The sequence below is a fragment of the Berghia stephanieae genome, chromosome 13 (genome assembly GCF_034508935.2).
Source record: "Berghia stephanieae isolate SIO BIC M18660-M18661 chromosome 13, UCSD_Bste_1.3, whole genome shotgun sequence".
NCBI lineage: Eukaryota > Metazoa > Mollusca > Gastropoda > Nudibranchia > Aeolidiidae > Berghia > Berghia stephanieae.
Window position 1 is genome coordinate 40,963,881 of NC_088372.1, and position 18,742 is coordinate 40,982,622.

The 18,742-nt window shown below is 39.2% G+C and overlaps 1 protein-coding gene across 2 annotated transcripts in view; it reads left to right on the plus strand.

Annotated features, from left to right (window-relative positions):
• LOC144958852 (DNA topoisomerase 2-alpha-like) overlaps positions 1-18,742 on the plus strand; it is an 84,176-nt gene that overhangs the window by 52,418 nt on the left and 13,016 nt on the right. For both annotated transcript variants that reach the window (XM_078891096.1, XM_078891097.1), the window contains exons 22-28: positions 1,366-1,503; positions 3,713-3,796; positions 5,267-5,479; positions 8,338-8,527; positions 9,016-9,165; positions 10,424-10,715; positions 14,385-14,476. In XM_078891096.1, coding sequence (XP_078747222.1) covers positions 1,366-1,503; positions 3,713-3,796; positions 5,267-5,479; positions 8,338-8,527; positions 9,016-9,165; positions 10,424-10,715; positions 14,385-14,476 — 1,159 coding nt within the window. The remainder of the gene's footprint in view (positions 1-1,365; positions 1,504-3,712; positions 3,797-5,266; positions 5,480-8,337; positions 8,528-9,015; positions 9,166-10,423; positions 10,716-14,384; positions 14,477-18,742) is intronic.

The window sequence follows — 18,742 nt, forward strand, 5'->3', positions numbered from 1 at the left end:
AACATGGATATTAGGACATAGAACATGGATATTAGGACATAGAACATGGATATTAGGACATAGAACATGGATATTAGGACATAGAACATGGATATTAGGACATAGAACATGGATATTAGGACATAGAACATGGATATTAGGACATAGAACATGGATATTAGGACATAGAACATGGATATTAGGACATAGAACATGGATATTAGGACAAAGAACATGGATATTAGGACATAGAAATAGAACATGGATATTAGGATATAGAACATGGATATTAGGAACAAAAAGCCCCAGACAAGGGAGTTCTTAATATCAGTTGTTCTTTATCTAAGGGACAATAATTGGTGGAAATGAGGCATTGATGTGTATTTGTATTTTCCATCAATTCGTTTACAGTGTGTTTGTTATAAGTGTGCTTTGTTGTATCAGGCTTATGTTAGTAGACTTGACATATTTAATAGAATTGACTTTTTCTTGTTTTTGATATATGAATGGTGTTTGTTATATGTGTTTTCTGCTGTGTCAGGTTTATGTCAGTAGAATTGACATATTTAATAGAATTGACTTTCCTGTTTTTGATAGCGGTATGGTGTTTGTTATAAGTGTGTTCTACTGTATCAATAGAATTGATCTTGTCTTGTTTCTTTGATATCTGTGTAGTGTTTGTTATAAGTGTGTTCTACTGTTGTAGTAGAATTGATCTTGCCTTGTTTCTTTGATATGAATGTGGCGTTTGTTATAAGTGTGTTCTACTGTGTCAGTGTTGTTCTCTATGCCTTTTGTACAGGATGATATGAATGTGGTGGTTGTTATAAGTGTGTTCTACTGTGTCAGTGTTGTTCTCTATGCCTTTTGTACAGGATGATATGAATGTGGTGGTTGTTATAAGTGTGTTCTACTGTGTCAGTGTTGTTCTCTATGACTTTTGTACAGGATGACATGAATGTGGTGGTTGTTATAAGTGTGTTCTACTGTGTCAGTGTTGTTCTCTATGACTTTTGTACAGGATGATATGAATGTGGTGGTTGTTATAAGTGTGTTCTACTGTGTCAGTGTTGTTCTCTATGACTTTTGTACAGGATGATATGAATGTGGTGGTTGTTATAAGTGTGTTCTACTGTGTCAGTGTTGTTCTCTATGACTTTTGTACAGGATGATATGAATGTGGTGTTTGTTATAAGTGTGTTCTACTGTGTCAGTGTTGTTCTCTATGACTTTTGTACAGGATGATATGAATGTGGTGGTTGTTATAAGTGTGTTCTACTGTGTCAGTGTTGTTCTCTATGACTTTTGTACAGGATGATATGAATGTGGTGGTTGTTATAAGTGTGTTCTACTGTGTCAGTGTTGTTCTCTATGACTTTTGTATAGGATGACATGATGGACACGGCAGACGACGAAGATGATGACGACGCATCAGGCCCTGACTTCAACTACATCCTGAGTATGCCTCTGTGGAATCTCACCAAGGAGAAGAAAGAAGAGTTGTGTAAGCAGAGGGACCACAAGGTGAGTATAGCTCCATGTTACATGTTTCACAATTAAGGGCTGATGGGACACTATTTAAAGGATTAAAAATTCCCGATGAATACACAGGTGTGAGTTTCCTGTTATATAGAACTGTCAATGCTCAAATAGGAACTTTACATTTTATACGAGTAAACCCGAAATAGGAAATGAAGTCATGATATTTTTACAGTTTTTACCCATGACTTCAACCAACTGTCCTCAACCTTTTATCATACTTGACCAATCGTGTCAGAAGGCAATAGAGAATAAAAACTTGGCTGTGATGGGGGCTCGAACCCAGAAGTCGGGAGATGGACTCGGGATGGACACTACATTTGAAACCAATTTTTTTTTTGGAGTGGTGGATGGTGTCAATTTTAGAACATCCCTCTCCCAGCCAGGTGGAGTCGCCGTAACGTCATGGGTTCAAGCCCCCATCACTGTGAAGTTTTTATTCTCAATTGTATTCTGGTACATTTCTACTCGCTTTTCCTGTTATTATCAACATAAGTGGCTGCTCTGCTCGCTTTTCTGAATCAACATTTTATAACAGCTTGCTGAGGAGGAGGAGTTGATAGTTGATATTTTAGAATGTGTTGGTTTCATAGTGTTTTTTCCATTGCATGTTTCAACATGAAATACAACTAGCCCCCCCAAAAATACACGCTCAAGGGCTTAGATGTAAACTGGAAATAAAAGAAGAATGACAAATTGTTGAACTCTGTAAATATAAATGGAAATAAATTCAGTATTTCTTAATTGGCCTGGTGTCAATTGATCTATGACCCTGTGAAGTTCTGTGGCTTGTAGGTCAGGTGTCGATTGATTTATGACCCTGTGCGGGGTCTGTGGCTTGTAGGTCAGGTGTTGATTGATTTATGACCCTGTGTGGGTCTGTGGCTTGTAGGTCAGGTGTTGATTGATTTATGACCCTGTGCGGGGGTCTGTGGCTTGTAGGTCAGGTGTCGATTGATTTATGACCCTGTGTGGGTCTGTGGCTTGTAGGTCAGGTGTTGATTGATTTATGACCTTGTGTGGGTCTGTGGCTTGTAGGTCAGGTATCAATTGATTTATGACCCTGTGCGGGTCTGTGGCTTGTAGGTCAGGTGTCAATTGATCTATGACCCTGTGAAGTTCTGTGGCTTGTAGGTCAGGTGTCGATTGATTTATGACCCTGTGCGGGGTCTGTGGCTTGTAGGTCAGGTGTTGATTGATTTATGACCCTGTGTGGGTCTGTGGCTTGTAGGTCAGGTGTCAATTGATTTATGACCCTGTGCGGGGGTCTGTGGCTTGTAGGTCAGGTGTCGATTGATTTATGACCCTGTGCAGGGTCTGTGGCTTGTAGGTCAGGTGTCGATTGATCTATGACCTTGTGCAGGTCTGTGGCTTGTAGGTCAGGTGTCAATTGATTTATGACCCTGTGCGGGGTCTGTGGCTTGTAAGTCAGGTGTCGATTGATTTATGACCCTGTGTGGGTCTGTGGCTTGTAGGTCAGGTGTCGATTGATCTATGACCCTGTGTGGGTCTGTGGCTTGTAGGTCAGGTGTCGATTGATTTATGACCCTGTGTGGGTCTGTGGCTTGTAGGTCAGGTGTCGATTGATCTATGACCCTGTGTGGGTCTGTGGCTTGTAGGTCAGGTGTCGATTGATCTATGACCCTGTGTGGGTCTGTGGCTTGTAGGGCAGGTGTCGATTGATTTATGACCCTGTGTGGGTCTGTGGCCCACATGTTTAGGGGACCACTGACTTTGACCACATAGTTATATTGAAACAGAGCTTTGCCAATTATACAATGGAAGAAAATGTTGTGCTGTTTAAATGCATTTGTGTGGCTGGCTGAGAAAACCTGGAAAGATGCCCAAATTTCATAAATTGAGTTATGTATACAGTTGTGTAGACCACATCTTTCTGATCATTTACCACTTTAAATTTTCTTTCTGTGTCTATTATAACCCAAGTTATGATTTTTTTTTTTTTTGAATAAAATTTGTTGCTATGGGAAACACTTTATCTTTGTCTCATATCTCGAATTGAAGATTGCCACATCTTCCCGGGTTTTCTCAGCCAGCCTCATATTTACTTATTTTAGAAAAAAAAGGATAGGACAGCCTTCATTATTAATTTCTGTATTGTATTCAACCATGAACATGAGCGAGATGGACTGTTTATGAATCAATTACATTTCATAAATTATGGTGACTTTTTCAGTCTGAAGAACTTTCTACTCTGAGGAGAAAAACATGCAAGGACTTGTGGAGAGAGGATCTGGATGCCCTGGCTGTAGGTCTGAAGGTAAGCAATGTGTCAGTGTGTTGTCTTGTGTCTGGAGGTAAACAGTGTGTCAATGTGTTGTCATGTGTCTGGAGGTAAACAGTGTGTCAATGTGTTGTCATGTGTCTGGAGGTAAACAGTGTGTCAATGTGTTGTCTTGTGTCTGAAGGTAAACAGTGTGTCAATGTGTTGTCTTGTGTCTGGAGGTAAACAGTGTGTCAATGTCTTGTCATGTGTCTGGAGGTAAACAATGTGTCAATGTCTTGTCATGTGTCTGGAGGTAAACAGTGTGTCAATGTCTTGTCATGTGTCTGGAGGTAAACAGTGTGTCAATGTGTTGTCATGTGTCTGGAAATAAACAGTGTGTCAATGTCTTGTCTTGTGTCTGGAGGTAAGCAGTATGTCAATGTCTTGTCATGTGTCTGTATGTAAACAGTGTGTCAGTGTCTTGTCATGTGTCTGGAGGTAAGCAGTGTGTCAATGTCTTGTCATGTGTCTGGAGGTAAGCAGTGTGTCAATGTCTTGTCATGTGTCTGGAGGTAAGCAGTGTGTCAATGTCTTGTCATGTGTCTGGAGGTAAACAGTATGTCAATGTCTTGTCATGTGTCTGTATGTAAAAGTGTGTCAATGTCTTTTCATGTGTCTGGAGGTATGCAGTGTGTCAATGTCTTTTCATGTGTCTGGAGGTAAGCAGTGTGTCAATGTCTTGTCATGTTTCTGGAGGTAAACAGTGTGTCAATGTCTTGTCATGTGTCTGTATGTTAACAGTGTGTCAATGTCTTGTTATGTGTCTGGTTTGACCAGGCTCCTGTAACAGTATGAAATTGCTAAGTTTAGTAAGCAATTTTCCTCCCCCAAAAACTGCTTTAATAGAGATGTACGAGAATATGAAAATAGGAAATGAAACAAGGCTAGGCTTCCGTTATCAGCATTGCTCGCTTCCCTTGTATTTTGATTCTAAAGGGTGACTTATGGGTGACTTGTACTGTATCAAACGGTATCTTTCCATCTGGTTTTATAACCTATATTCAGGACTTTGGAGCATATTTAGACCATGCTGAGAGCAAATTGTATATTTCTAAAGCTATTTAAAGTGAATTTATCTTGCTTCCCCTTGGAAACCTTGGAATTTCAAGTAGACAGCTCTGCATATGTTTGTGTATTTAATTTATCTTTTAGAGAATGTCATATTAATTAGCATTTTTAGATATTAGAATTTATCTATTTATCTATATTCTAACATACCCGTCGAATCTTAACCAATTTTTCCTAATTTTACTAATTTTAGACAAATTTCATGGCCAAATACAAAATTTTATGGAGAATTAAGAATTTTAAATTCTTAGTAATAGTAGTGTTCATATCTTCAAATTTATTTTTTTAATTTGAAAAATAAATTTTTCAAAAAATTAAAATGCGACTTTGCCGTTTTCACCCTGTGCTCTTCATCCGTGAATCTCATACTATGACTGTCCTTGTTATAACCAACAGGAAGTGAGGCGCATGGAGGAAGAGGATGCCAAGACTGTGGACGTGAAGCCAACGAAGATTACAACCAAAGGAGGTCGTAATGTGACCAGCAAGCCAAAGAAAGCCTTTGCAGACACCATGCCATCTCCTATCGGGCGTCGGGTGGTTCCTATCATCACACACGCTGTCAAGGTGAAGAGTGAGAAGGATGCAGCCAGGAAATTGTTCAAGAAGGTAAGAATGCTACCTGTTTTTTTTTATTTTAAAATTTTAATTGAGATTTATATAGAGCAATATCCACTAAATATGCTCAAAGCGCTTTACAAACGCTCCCTGGCCAACAGATCAGGGGTCTCTGACGCCTGTTAGGCGATATTACAATTTTAGTCAGACAGAGACAACGCTGTCAGACTCGAATAGTTTTGTGAGTACAAAATTGTAGTTAGATTACTGTGATAAGAAGCTGCTAGAAGCTGTGGACTGTAAAATGTCATGAACAAAAATGAATAGAACAGCTTAAACATAGAAAATGATACCAAAGACAGAACGTTTCGGGCTCAAAACCCTCCTTCTGCGAACAACAACAAAAACCAAAAACAAAACATCCATACAATACTAAAATACCAGATCGACTGTTGTTTTTTAGTACAGTACTGTATTTATTTATTGTTGTCAAACGTTTCTCAGAATCTATTCAATAAAATTGTGTGAAAATTTCCACAGTTATCACAGAGATAATGTATTGTGTCACCATAGAGAGATTTTTTTGATAAGATTTGTGAATTTTAAATTATAATCCTAAATCTGAATTTTTTACATCAATTTTTTCATAACATTTTGATTCTCAAATTTGTAATGATCTAATAAAAATTCCATAAGCTAAAGCCGTAAAATCTCTCTATGGTGACACACTATGGTACAATGTTGACAAGAGGGAAGAATATGGAGGTCATTCCTTCATTAGTTTTTGTGGAACGTTTGCCACAAGATTGTTATATTTTTTTATGTCAGACCCCCAAATTAGATCGCAAAATGGGTATCAACACAGATAATTAAAATTTTTCACCGTAAATGTTGTTTTTTAACCTATATTGATGATACAGAATGATTAAAACCGCCCAATATAGGTTATTAAATTTTTTTTAGAAAAGACCCAAACCGCCCCTTAATTAGGTTACTGGTTCTGTTGTAGCCGCCATTTGGACAGGTTAAATTGTATGAGAGTTGTTGTTGATTGTTTTTGTTTATTAATTAGGTTGCTGGTTCTGTTGTAGCCGCCATTTGGACTTTTTAAATTGTATGAGAGTTGTTGTTGATTGTTTTTGTTTATTAATTAGGTTACTGGTTCTGTTGTAGCCGCCATTTGGACTGTTTAAATTGTATGAGAGTTGTTGTTGATTGTTTTTGTTTATTAATTAGGTTACTGGTTCTGTTGTATCTGCTATTTGGACTGTTTAAATTGTATGAGAGTTGTTGTTGATTGTTTTTGTTTATTAATTAGGTTACTGGTTCTGTTGTATCTGCTATTTGGACTGTTTAAATTGTATGAGAGTTGTTGTTGATTGTTTTTGTTTATTAATTAGGTTATTGGTTCTGTTGTAGCCGCCATTTGGACTGTTTAAATTGTATGAGAGTTGTTGTTGATTGTTTTTGTTTATTAATTAGGTTATTGGTTCTGTTGTAGCCGCCATTTGGACTGTTTAAATTGTATGAGAGTTGTTGTTGATTGTTTTTGTTTATTAATTAGGTTACTGGTTCTGTTGTAGCCGCCATTTGGACTGTTTAAATTGTATGAGAGTTGTTGTTGATTGTTTTTGTTTATTAATTAGGTTATTGGTTCTGTTGTAGCCGCCATTTTGGACTGTTTAAATTGTATGAGAGTTGTTGTTGATTGTTTTTGTTTATTAATTAGGTTGCTGGTTCTGTTGTAGCCGCCATTTGGACTGTTTAAATTGTATGAGAGTTGTTGTTGATTGTTTTTGTTTATTAATTAGGTTACTGGTTCTGTTGTATCTGCCATTTGGACTGTTTAAATTGTATGAGAGTTGTTGTTGATTGTTTTTGTTTATTAATTAGGTTACTGGTTCTGTTGTAGCCGCCATTTGGACTGTTTAAATTGTATGAGAGTTGTTGTTGATTGTTTTTGTTTATTAATTAGGTTACTGGTTCTGTTGTATCTGCCATTTGGACTGTTTAAATTGTATGAGAGTTGTTGTTGATTGTTTTTGTTTATTAATTAGGTTACTGGTTCTGTTGTAGCCGCCATTTGGACTGTTTAAATTGTATGAGAGTTGTTGTTGATTGTTTCAGAACTGATGGGGAATCCAATCCAATCCAATCCCTATCTGGGGTTCCTGACCTCCCATAGTGGGCAGGGAGGTCACTTACTGTGTCTTCCATCTCCTTGTATCTGTTTTCCAATATGCTTTCTGTCTTTGTCTTGGAAGGAGATTACTTGGTTTTGTCCAGGCCCTGGTGGATATCCTAGCTGGGAGGGAAATAGTCAAATGAATAGTTAAGAGTTTTGGGAGATTTTATTTTTTTGTCATGTAAATCATGTCATGGTATGTTATGCAGTGTATTATCTTTTGTTTAAATAGTATATATGATTTGTAAAACATTTGAGTGTATTCCTCTTAGTGGGATCTTGTGCTTGTGTCTGGATGAGACTTTTAGGAGATTTCAAACTAAGTACTTTGATAATGTGCTCTTGGAATCTACATCTGTTTCCTATTTGAACCAATCCCCTTTGTCTTACCTTTTCTTGGGTGCTTTAATTTTTACTATCCCATTTTCTTCCTTTTTACTGGCGCTGATATGACCTTGACTCTCTCAAGTTCACCCACATTGAAAATCCAGCAAATGTGTTTGATTCTCCATGTATCTGAACTCGAGAGAGTTAAAGTGATTCAAGTGCTAGAAAACCGTTAAAAACAAAAACAATCCAATCCGTACAGTTGCAGCTTGAGTATTGAAGATAGAAGCAACAGGAATAGATATCCCCTCTGTCAGGGCAATCCTCAATATCCATCAGTTAGAGATAAGGAACTCACCTTTGATGTCTTGAATGTTATTCCTCTTTTCTCTGATAGGAAAAGAAAGAAATGTTGGACGGAGAGGAGGACAACCTGGACTTCATCAAAGTGGAGGAAGGGGCGTCGCCAAATGGGGCCAAACCAGCAACCGGTCGGGGGAGTAGAGGAGGTCGAGGATCACGAGGACCACGAGGTGGAGGAGCTACACGGGGAGGAGGTCGAGGCAGAGCCAAGGCGGACGGTACAAGTAGGTTTTCTAGTCTCTATGATAGTGGAATGGATCTACCAGAATACATTGTGTCAACAAACTAGTCCTTCAGACCTGTAAAACCCATGGAGTCGGGGTTTATCCCGGTTTCTATAGTGTGAAACGGACAATAACAATTGCTTGCTATCCTTTGGATAGGATGCCAGTCTATTGCAAAGTACTTTCCACCAGATCTAACAAACCCAGCTACCCATTTACTGCTGGACAGAGAGGGGGTATCAGAAAAAAAAATTGTAACTGCACCCTTTGCATGTGAAGTGAGTGCTCTACCATGTGAGCTATCAGAAGCTTACAACACAGATCCATAGGTCTCAAATCAGAATTTATTTTCAAAAAGGAGGGAAATTTAGCGGTTTCTGCGGAATATGCATTGAGTCCTAAATAACGTAGAGCAATATGCCTAAATATTGACAATACCAGTAAACTATAGAATTGTTGACCTCCAAATCCTTGGATTTCAATTCCAGCCCGTCCATCTCCCAAGAAGAAAGCCAAGAAAAAAGATGCGTGGGATTCTGATGCCAGTGACGATGACGACGACTTGAATTTATCTGATGACAGTGACATGGACTCCAAGCCTGTCATCCCTAGGGAATCCACCTCCAAAAGAGCTGCTGGTATGTATGCTCTCTCTCATTCTCTCTATCTCTCTACCTGTCTCTCTCATTCTATCTCTTTCTATCTATCTGTCTCTCTCTCTCTCTCTCTCTCTCTCTCTCACACTCTCTCTCTCTCTCTCATTCTCTCTCTCTCTCTATCTCTATCTCTCTGTGTCTCTATCTCTCTCTCTCTCTCTTTATCTCTCTCTCTCTCTCTCTCTCTCTCTCTCTCTCTCTCTCTCTCTCTCTCTTTCACACCTGAGGCCCAGTCACTTAATGATTGCAAACATTTGAAACCAGTGCATTTACCCTATACACCTCTGGTGTGAAAGAGTAGCTGTTTGTAGGCAGTCAAAGAACTGATAAGATGGCTGATACAAAATGATGCCTACCAGGTGACTTGTACTGTATGAAGCTTGTTTCCATTCGTCTGGCTCGCAAGGGAGAAAAATGAAGAGTTGTGAAATATGTTGGTCATGATGAATCAATGGAAATGCAGGAATCCTGATTCATATTTTGTTCATATATTTATTTTCATTTGTCGGTGAATACAGTGAAATCTGCTTAAAGTCCAAAAATGTTTGTAGGTCCCAAATGTTCTGTTCTTAATCTGAGTTCCATGGAGTCAGACCAATCTTTCTGGTCCAGCAGTAGTGGCTTTATCAGCATCCACTGTCATTCCTTGAGCTCATTATTTGTCTCTCTCAGACCAGATACAGTTTTCTGTCACCCACTTTCTATAGTTCTATGGTTTTTAAATTTACCTGGCCGTTTAGATGAAAACCAAAACCAACGTTTGACAACAAAGGAACAACATTAGCTTTTTTTTTTGTCTTAAAATGGTAATGATATTTTATGCTTTCCCGTTTTATAAAAGAATTGCATGTTAACATTTATTTATTTATGTGCGGCGATGTGGTTTTGTGGTATGACACTCGCTTTCAGATTGGAAGGTCCTGGGTTCGAACCCCGCTCGACGCAAAGTTGAGTCCTTGGAAAAGGGTCTTTACACACGTTCTCTCACTGAACTCAAGTGTAAAATGAATACCTCGCCATTTACAGCGTTATCTCTGGCATAAAAAAATGCTATATATCAGCTAACAGGCATCATGTCCTGTCCTACTGTTAAGTGTTGTTGTTGGCTAGGGACCCCTTGTAAAGTGCTTTGAGCATGTTTAGTGGATATTGCGCTATATAAAAGATCAATTTATTTATTTATTATTATTTATTTATGTTTAAAAAAATAATAAAATGATTTATTTATTTTCAAACTTAGCTGCCAAGGTTTCTTACAAGTTTGAAGCAGAAGACGCAATAGAAAGTGATGATGAAGACGACGTCATCCGTAATGGTAACATGGAACCTGCTGACATGGGTTTCAACGACGACATCGGTGGTGCTCAATTCAACGATGCTGACTCTGACATCGACTCCATCATCATGAACAGCGATGCTGAGAACAGTCCAAAGAAACCACCCACCCCAACCCCAGCCCCAGCCCTTGCCAAGACCAAAGCCGAGCCCAAGCCTAAAAAAGCTCCTGCTGCTAAAAAACCAGCCACTCCCAAGTAAGACTAATAATAATAATACAGTTAGTGTTATGGTCAGTCACTTTACCCTTTGTGGGACTGACTGAATACTGTGGTCCCAAGCATGAACCCGATAACCTACATTTTAACTCAGTTTAGAATATTGAACATAGATTTGTTTGAAGACAAGAGTTTGGAATAACATTTATTGACTAAAAGTTCAAACTGTCAACTGTGGGCAGCATTGCACAGTGGTACAGTCTTTGCTTCGTACCCAAAAGGTACCGAGTTCGATCTCCCGCCACTGCCCTGTGTGGCCTTGAGAAAGTCACCTCACACTCGCTCAATTTGTGGCGCTGCACTGCGGCTGATGCCTGGGTTATTTCAATCTTCTCTTGGAATAGACCCCAGGTGTAAAGACACGTGTGTATGCTAAAAATATAGACCGTCTTGATACAGATAAATCATGTGGTTACAATGCCTTCAAATAGCAACATACAACAGTATAAATTTACACAGATAATAGAATATATAAAAATACATCAAAAATCAAATAAGTAGGTAATATAAAAATACACAACTTAGTGGCATACAATGTAAAATTAAAATTAAGGTTAAGTAATAAAGCTTATTGTATACATTATAGAATCGATTAAAGTAGTTGTAAGATAAGAATTGTCATTGGTTGAGGTCATTATACTCCTCTCTCAGACTGGGTACAGTTGTCATGTGGTTTGACAAAAACTCGGGTGTGATTTTCCATCCATTGTCCATTGGTGAGATTTTCCATCCATTGTCCATTGGTGTGATTTTCCATACTTTGTCCATTGGTGTGATTTTCCATCCATTGTCCATTGGTGTGATTTTCCATCCATTGTTCAGTGGTGTGATTTTCCATCCATTGTCCATTGGTGTGATTTTCCATCCATTGTCCATTGGTGTGATTTTCCATCCATTGTCCATTGGTGTGATTTTCCATCCATTGTCCAGTGGTGTGATTTTCCATCCATTGTCCAGTGGTGTGATTTTACATCCATTGTCCATTGGTGTGATTTTCCATCCATTGTCCATTGGTGTGATTTTCCATCCATTGTCCATTGGTGTGATTTTCCATCCATTGTTCAGTGGTGTGATTTTCCATCCATTGTCCATTGGTGTGATTTTCCATCCATTGTCCATTGGTGTGATTTTCCATCCATTGTCCATTGGTGTGATTTTCCATCCATTGTCCAGTGGTGTGATTTTCTATCCATTGTCCATTGGTGTGATTTTCCATCCATTGTCCATTAATGTGATTTTCCATCCATTGTCCAGTGGTGTGATTTTCCATCCATTGTCCATTGGTGTGATTTTACATCCATTGTCCATTGGTGTGATTTTCCATCCATTGTCCAGTGGTGTGATTTTCCATCCATTGTCCAGTGGTGTGATTTTCCATCCATTGTCCATCGGTGTGATTTTCCATCCAATGTCCATTGGTGTGATTTTCCATCCATTGTCCAGTGGTGTTGATCTTGTTGATTTTCATCCATTGTCCATTGTGTGATTTTCCATCCATTGTCCATGTGGTGTGATTTTCCATCCATTGTCCAGTGGTGTGATTTTCCATCCATTGTCCAGTGGTGTGATTTTCATCCATTGTCCATTGGTGTGATTTTCATCATGCCATGTGATTTCATCCATGTCAGTGGTGTGATTTTCCATCCATTGTCCATTGTGTGATTTTCCATCCATTGTCCAGTGGTGTGATTTTCCATCCATTGTCCAGTGGTGTGATTTTCCATACATTGTCCAGTGGTGTGATTTTCCATCCATTGTCCATGGTGTGATTTTACATCCATTGTCCAGTGGTGTGATTTTCCATCCAATGTCCAGTGGTGTGATTTTCCATACATTGTCCATTGGTGTGATTTTCCATACATTGTCCATTGGTGTGATTTTCCATCCATTGTGGTGTGATTTTCCATCCATTGTGGTGTGATTTTCCATCCATTGTCCATTGGTGTGATTTTCCATCCATTGTCCAGTGGTGTGATTTTCCAGACATTGTCCATTGGTGTGATTTTCCATACTTTGTCCATTGGTGTGATTTTCCATCCAATGTCCAATGGTGTGATTTTCCATCCATTGTCCATTGGTGTGATTTTCCATCCAATGTCCAATGGTGTGATTTTCCATTCATTGTCCATTGGTGTGATTTTCCATCCAATGTCCAGTGGTGTGATTTTCCATCCATTGTCCATTGGTGTGATTTTCCATCCATTGTCCATTGGTGTGATTTTCCATCCATTGTCCATTGGTGTGATTTTCCATCCATTGTCCATTGGTGTGATTTTCCATCCAATGTCCAGTGGTGTGATTTTCCATCAAATGTCCAGTGATGTGATTTTCCAGCAAATGTCCATTGGTGTGATTTTCCATACATTGTCCAGTGATGTGATTTTCCATCTAATGTCCATTGGTGTGATTTTCCATCCAATGTCCATTGGTGTGATTTTCCATCCATATTGTCCATGTGTGATTGATATGTATTTTTTCCTATCCAATGTTCTCCAGTGGTGTGATTTTCCATACATTGTCCATTGGTGTGATTTTCCATCCAATGTCCAGTGATGTGATTTTCCATCCATTGTCCAGTGGTGTGATTTTCCATACATTGTCCAGTGGTGTGATTTTCCATCCATTGTCCAGTGGTGTGATTTTCCATCCATTGTCCAGTGGTGTGATTTTCCATCCATTGTCCATTGGTGTGATTTTCCATCCATTGTCCAGTGGTGTGATTTTCCATCCATTGTCCATTGGTGTGATTTTCCATCCATTGTCCATTGATGTGATTTTCCATCCATTGTCCAGTGGTGTGATTTTCCATACATTGTCCAGTGGTGTGATTTTCCATCCATTGTCCAGTGGTGTGATTTTCCATCCATTGTCCAGTGGTGTGATTTTCCATCCATTGTCCATTGGTGTGATTTTCCATCCATTGTCCAGTGGTGTGATTTTCCATCCAATGTCCAGTGGTGTGATTTTCCATACATTGTCCATTGGTGTGATTTTCCATACATTGTCCATTGGTGTGATTTTCCATCCTTGATTGGTGTGATTTTCCATCCATTGTGGTGTGATTTTCCATCCATTGTCCATTGGTGTGATTTTCCATCCATTGTCCAGTGGTGTGATTTTCCAGACATTGTCCATTGGTGTGATTTTCCATACTTTGTCCATTGGTGTGATTTTCCATCCAATGTCCAGTGGTGTGATTTTCCATTCATTGTCCATTGGTGTGATTTTCCATCCATTGTCCAGTGGTGTGATTTTCCATCAAATGTCCATTGGTGTGATTTTCCATCCAATGTCCAGTGGTGTGATTTTCCATCCATTGTCCATTGGTGTGATTTTCCATCCAATGTCCAGTGGTGTGATTTTCCATCCATTGTCCATTGGTGTGATTTTCCATCCAATGTCCAGTGGTGTGATTTTCCATCAAATGTCCAGTGATGTGATTTTCCAGCAAATGTCCATTGGTGTGATTTTCCATACATTGTCCAGTGATGTGATTTTCCATCCAATGTCCATTGGTGTGATTTTCCATCCATTGTCCAGTGATGTGATTTTCCATCTAATGTCCAGTGGTGTGATTTTCCATACATTGTCCATTGGTGTGATTTTCCATCCAATGTCCAGTGATGTCCATTGTCCATTTATCCCCAGACCTGCTGCCCCAAAGAAAGCTGCTCCAGCCAAGAAGAAGGTGACCATTATCAACAATGAGGATGATGAGGAAGCCCAGCATTCCAAAGCAGGTAAAGCAGAGCTGTCAACTTGAAATGTCAAAAATTTGTAGTTTCCACGGGGGAAAATGAAAAGGACACAATGAATAACGTTCCAAATCAATTAATTGCTCTCAGCATAATCAAAATATGCTCCAAAGTCCTGAATTCAGTTTTTAAGCAACCAAACTCTCCTTTTGAACAAGATTTATTGACCCCAAAACGTCTATTCAGTTCTGTAGCTGGAGCCAACAATTCGTCATTCTACTACCTATTTTTGGTAGCACCAGGCAAGTCTTAAAGAAATCTCTAGGCTGCTTATGGTTTGTCAATGGTGGCCGAAATCCCAAATATCCTGGAGATCAAGAATTGATACTGACATGTGGATCAGACGGTGGAGCTTATAGAATGTTTACCCACAATGCATTTTCAGCTTTTGTTGTAGTTGGTGTTGTCACTGTTAAAAGTTGACTGAGTATTAATAAAGTACAGAAATCTATAAAGATGGGAAAAAGGTGTGTTTGAAACAAAAGAGTCAGGCAAAGCAGAAACAAAAATACAAGAAAAGCCATCTCAAAAAACCACGTTGCCTCAGGGGGAAAGAAAATCATCTTTAAAAAATCAGTCTGCCCGCCGAACCCCCCCCCCCCCCCCCAAAACGAGCCTGTGTGAAGGCAGATTTTGGGATTGTTTCTTTTCTTTTCATTTTCTGTCTATGCTTTGCCTGATACCTGATAGCGTTTCACACACGTTTTCAGGTCTCTAACTTACACCAGTGCCTGCTCCCTAATCTGGAGTCTGGTAATGTTTGGAGTTTTATTTAAAATGTACTCAACTCACATTTCAAAGTGAATAAACTGCAATTGATTTTCTCTAGAGAGTGTTTGTAACACCAGACGTATCATCTATCCTGTATCGGGTAGCCACTGTGGTGTAATGGTTGTATGACTGACTGGTAATAATATAATAATATAATATAATGAACTTATATAGCGCCTAGTTCCAATTTGGAATTGCTCACTGGCGCTTTACATCAACACATCATGTATGATATACAAATATAGAACTGGCATGTTAAAACCACACAAATTCGATGATAACATAATATATTATAATAAAATACATACTAAGAGTCCAAATTATATGCCCTACAGAAAAGCTCAGTTTTTAACCGTTTTCTAAAGATAAGTGGATTTTCACTATTTTTAGTTTCAATATTGATGGAGTTCCACAGTCGGGGGCATGGTGGTCAAAGGATTTCTCATGAAAAACTAACGATTTTGGGGGTTCCCTTAGGATATTTAAATTAGCAGATCTTAAATTTCGACTGGGTTCATAAAGGTGGATAAGTTCCTGAAGGTAAACAGGAGCGGAATTGTTTAAGCAATTGAAAACATGGGTGAGTATTTTAAATTCAATCCTAAACTTTACAGGTAGCCAGTGTAGGTCCTCCAAAATCGGTGTTATATGCTCGCGCTTTTTAGATAACGTTACCAATCGAGCTGCTTTGTTCTGTATCTTTTGGAGTCGATTAATGACATTATTATCACAACCATAGAGCAAGCTATTGCAATAATCAAGGCGGGTAAGAATCAAAGAGACCACAAGAAGTTTAGTAGTATCAATATCAAGAAGCCTTCTAATAGCACCAATAGATCTAAGGTAAAGATTGCAGGATCTAGTTACATTAGTGACATGGGCAGACATGTTTAATTTGGTATCGAATAAAACTCCTAAGTTTCTCACAGGTTCTTTAGTGATGGGAATTACACAATCAGAAAGATTCAGGTTAAACGTGGAAAGGTCCACGAGGCCCCGTCTTGTAATTTGCAACACCTCTGTTTTATTTTTATTTAACGTGAGTTTGTTGCAACACATCCAGTCACTAATCTCAGAGATACAATTTTCTATATCCGTTATAACATTGAGATGATTGTCGATATTAATGGGAAACAGTAATTGGGTGTCGTCTGCGTAAAAATGGTACATAATAAAATATTTTGAGATGATGTCACCTAATGGTCTGATATAGAGGGTGAATAATCAAGAGATAGAGAGTGTTTGTAACACCAGAAGTATCATCTATCCTGTATCGGGTAGCCACTGTGGTGTAATGGTACGATGTCTGACTGGTAATCAAGATATAGAGAGTGTTTGTAACACCAGAAGTATCATCTATCCTGTATCGGGTAGCCACTGTGGTGTAATGGTTGTATGTCTGACTGGTAATCAAGATATAGAGAGTGTTTGTAACACCAGAAGTATCATCTATCCTGTATCGGGTAGCCACTGTGGTGTAATGGTACGATGTCTGACTGGTAATCAAGATATAGAGAGTGTTTGTAACACCAGAAGTATCATCTATCCTGTATCGGGTAGCCACTGTGGTGTAATGGTACGATGTCTGACTGGTAATCAAGATATAGAGAGTGTTTGTAACACCAGAAGTATCATCTATCCTGTATCGGGTAGCCACTGTGGTGTAATGGTACGATGTCTGACTGGTAATCAAGAGGTAGAGAGTGTTTGTAACACCAGAAGTATCATCTATCCTGTATCGGGTAGCCACTGTGGTGTAATGGTACGATGTCTGACTGGTAATCAAGAGGTAGAGAGTGTTTGTAACACCAGAAGTATCATCTATCCTGTATCGGGTAGCCACTGTGGTGTAATGGTACGATGTCTGACTTGTAATCAAGAGGTAGAGAGTGTTTATAACACCAGAAGTATCATCTATCCTGTATCGGGTAGCCACTGTGGTGTAATGGTACGATGTCTGACTGGTAATCAAGAGGTAGAGAGTGTTTGTAACACCAGAAGTATCATCTATCCTGTATTGGCTAGCCACTGTGGTGTAATGGTTGTATGTCTGACTGGTAATCAAGATATAGAGAGTGTTTGTAACACCAGAAGTATCATCTATCCTGTATCGGGTAGCCACTGTGGTGTAATGGTACGATGTCTGACTGGTAATCAAGATATAGAGAGTGTTTGTAACACCAGACGTATCATCTATCCTGTATCGGGTAGCCACTGTGGTGTAATGGTTGTATGTCTGACTGGTAATCAAGATATAGAGAGTGTTTGTAACACCAGAAGTATCATCTATCCTGTATCGGGTAGCCACTGTGGTGTAATGGTACGATGTCTGACTGGTAATCAAGAGGTAGAGAGTGTTTGTAACACCAGAAGTATCATCTATCCTGTATCGGGTAGCCACTGTGGTGTAATGGTACGATGTCTGACTGGTAATCAAGAGGTAGAGAGTGTTTGTAACACCAGAAGTATCATCTATCCTGTATCGGGTAGCCACTGTGGTGTAATGGTACGATGTCTGACTGGTAATCAAGAGGTAGAGAGTGTTTGTAACACCAGAAGTATCATCTATCCTGTATCGGGTAGCCACTGTGGTGTAATGGTTGTATGTCTGACTGGTAATCAAGATATAGAGAGTGTTTGTACCACCAGAAGTATCATCTATCCTGTATCGGGTAGCCACTGTGGTGTAATGGTACGATGTCTGACTGGTAATCAAGATATAGAGAGTGTTTGTAACACCAGAAGTATCATCTATCCTGTATTGGGTAGCCACTGTGGTGTAATGGTACGATGTCTGACTGGTAATCAAGATATAGAGAGTGTTTGTAACACCAGAAGTATCATCTATCCTGTATCGGGTAGCCACTGTGGTGTAATGGTACGATGTCTGACTGGTAATCAAGATATAGAGAGTGTTTGTAACACCAGAAGTATCATCTATCCTGTATCGGGTAGCCACTGTGGTGTAATGGTACGATGTCTGACTGGTAATCAGAGTAGAGAGTGTTTGTACACCAGAAGTATCATCTATCTGTATCGGGTACCATGTGGTGTAATGGTACATTCTGACTGGTAATCAAGATAAGAGAGTGTTGTAACACCAAAGTATCATTATCCTGTATCGGTAGCCACTGTGGTGTAATGGTACGATGTCTGACTGTAATCAAGAGGTAGAGAGTGTTTGTAACACCAGAAGTATCATCATCCTGTATCGGTAGCCACTGTGGTGTAATGGTCGATGTCTGATGGTAATCAAGAGTAAGAGTGTTTGAACACCAGAAGTATCATCTATCCTGTACGGTAGCCACTGTGGTGTAATGGTACGATGTCTGACTGGTAATCAAGATATAGAGAGTGTTTTAACACCAGAAGTATCATCTATCCTGTATCGGTAGCCACTGTGTGTATGGTACGATGTCTGACTGGTAATCAAGAGTAGAGAGTTTTGTAACACCAGAAGATCATCTATCCTGTATGGTA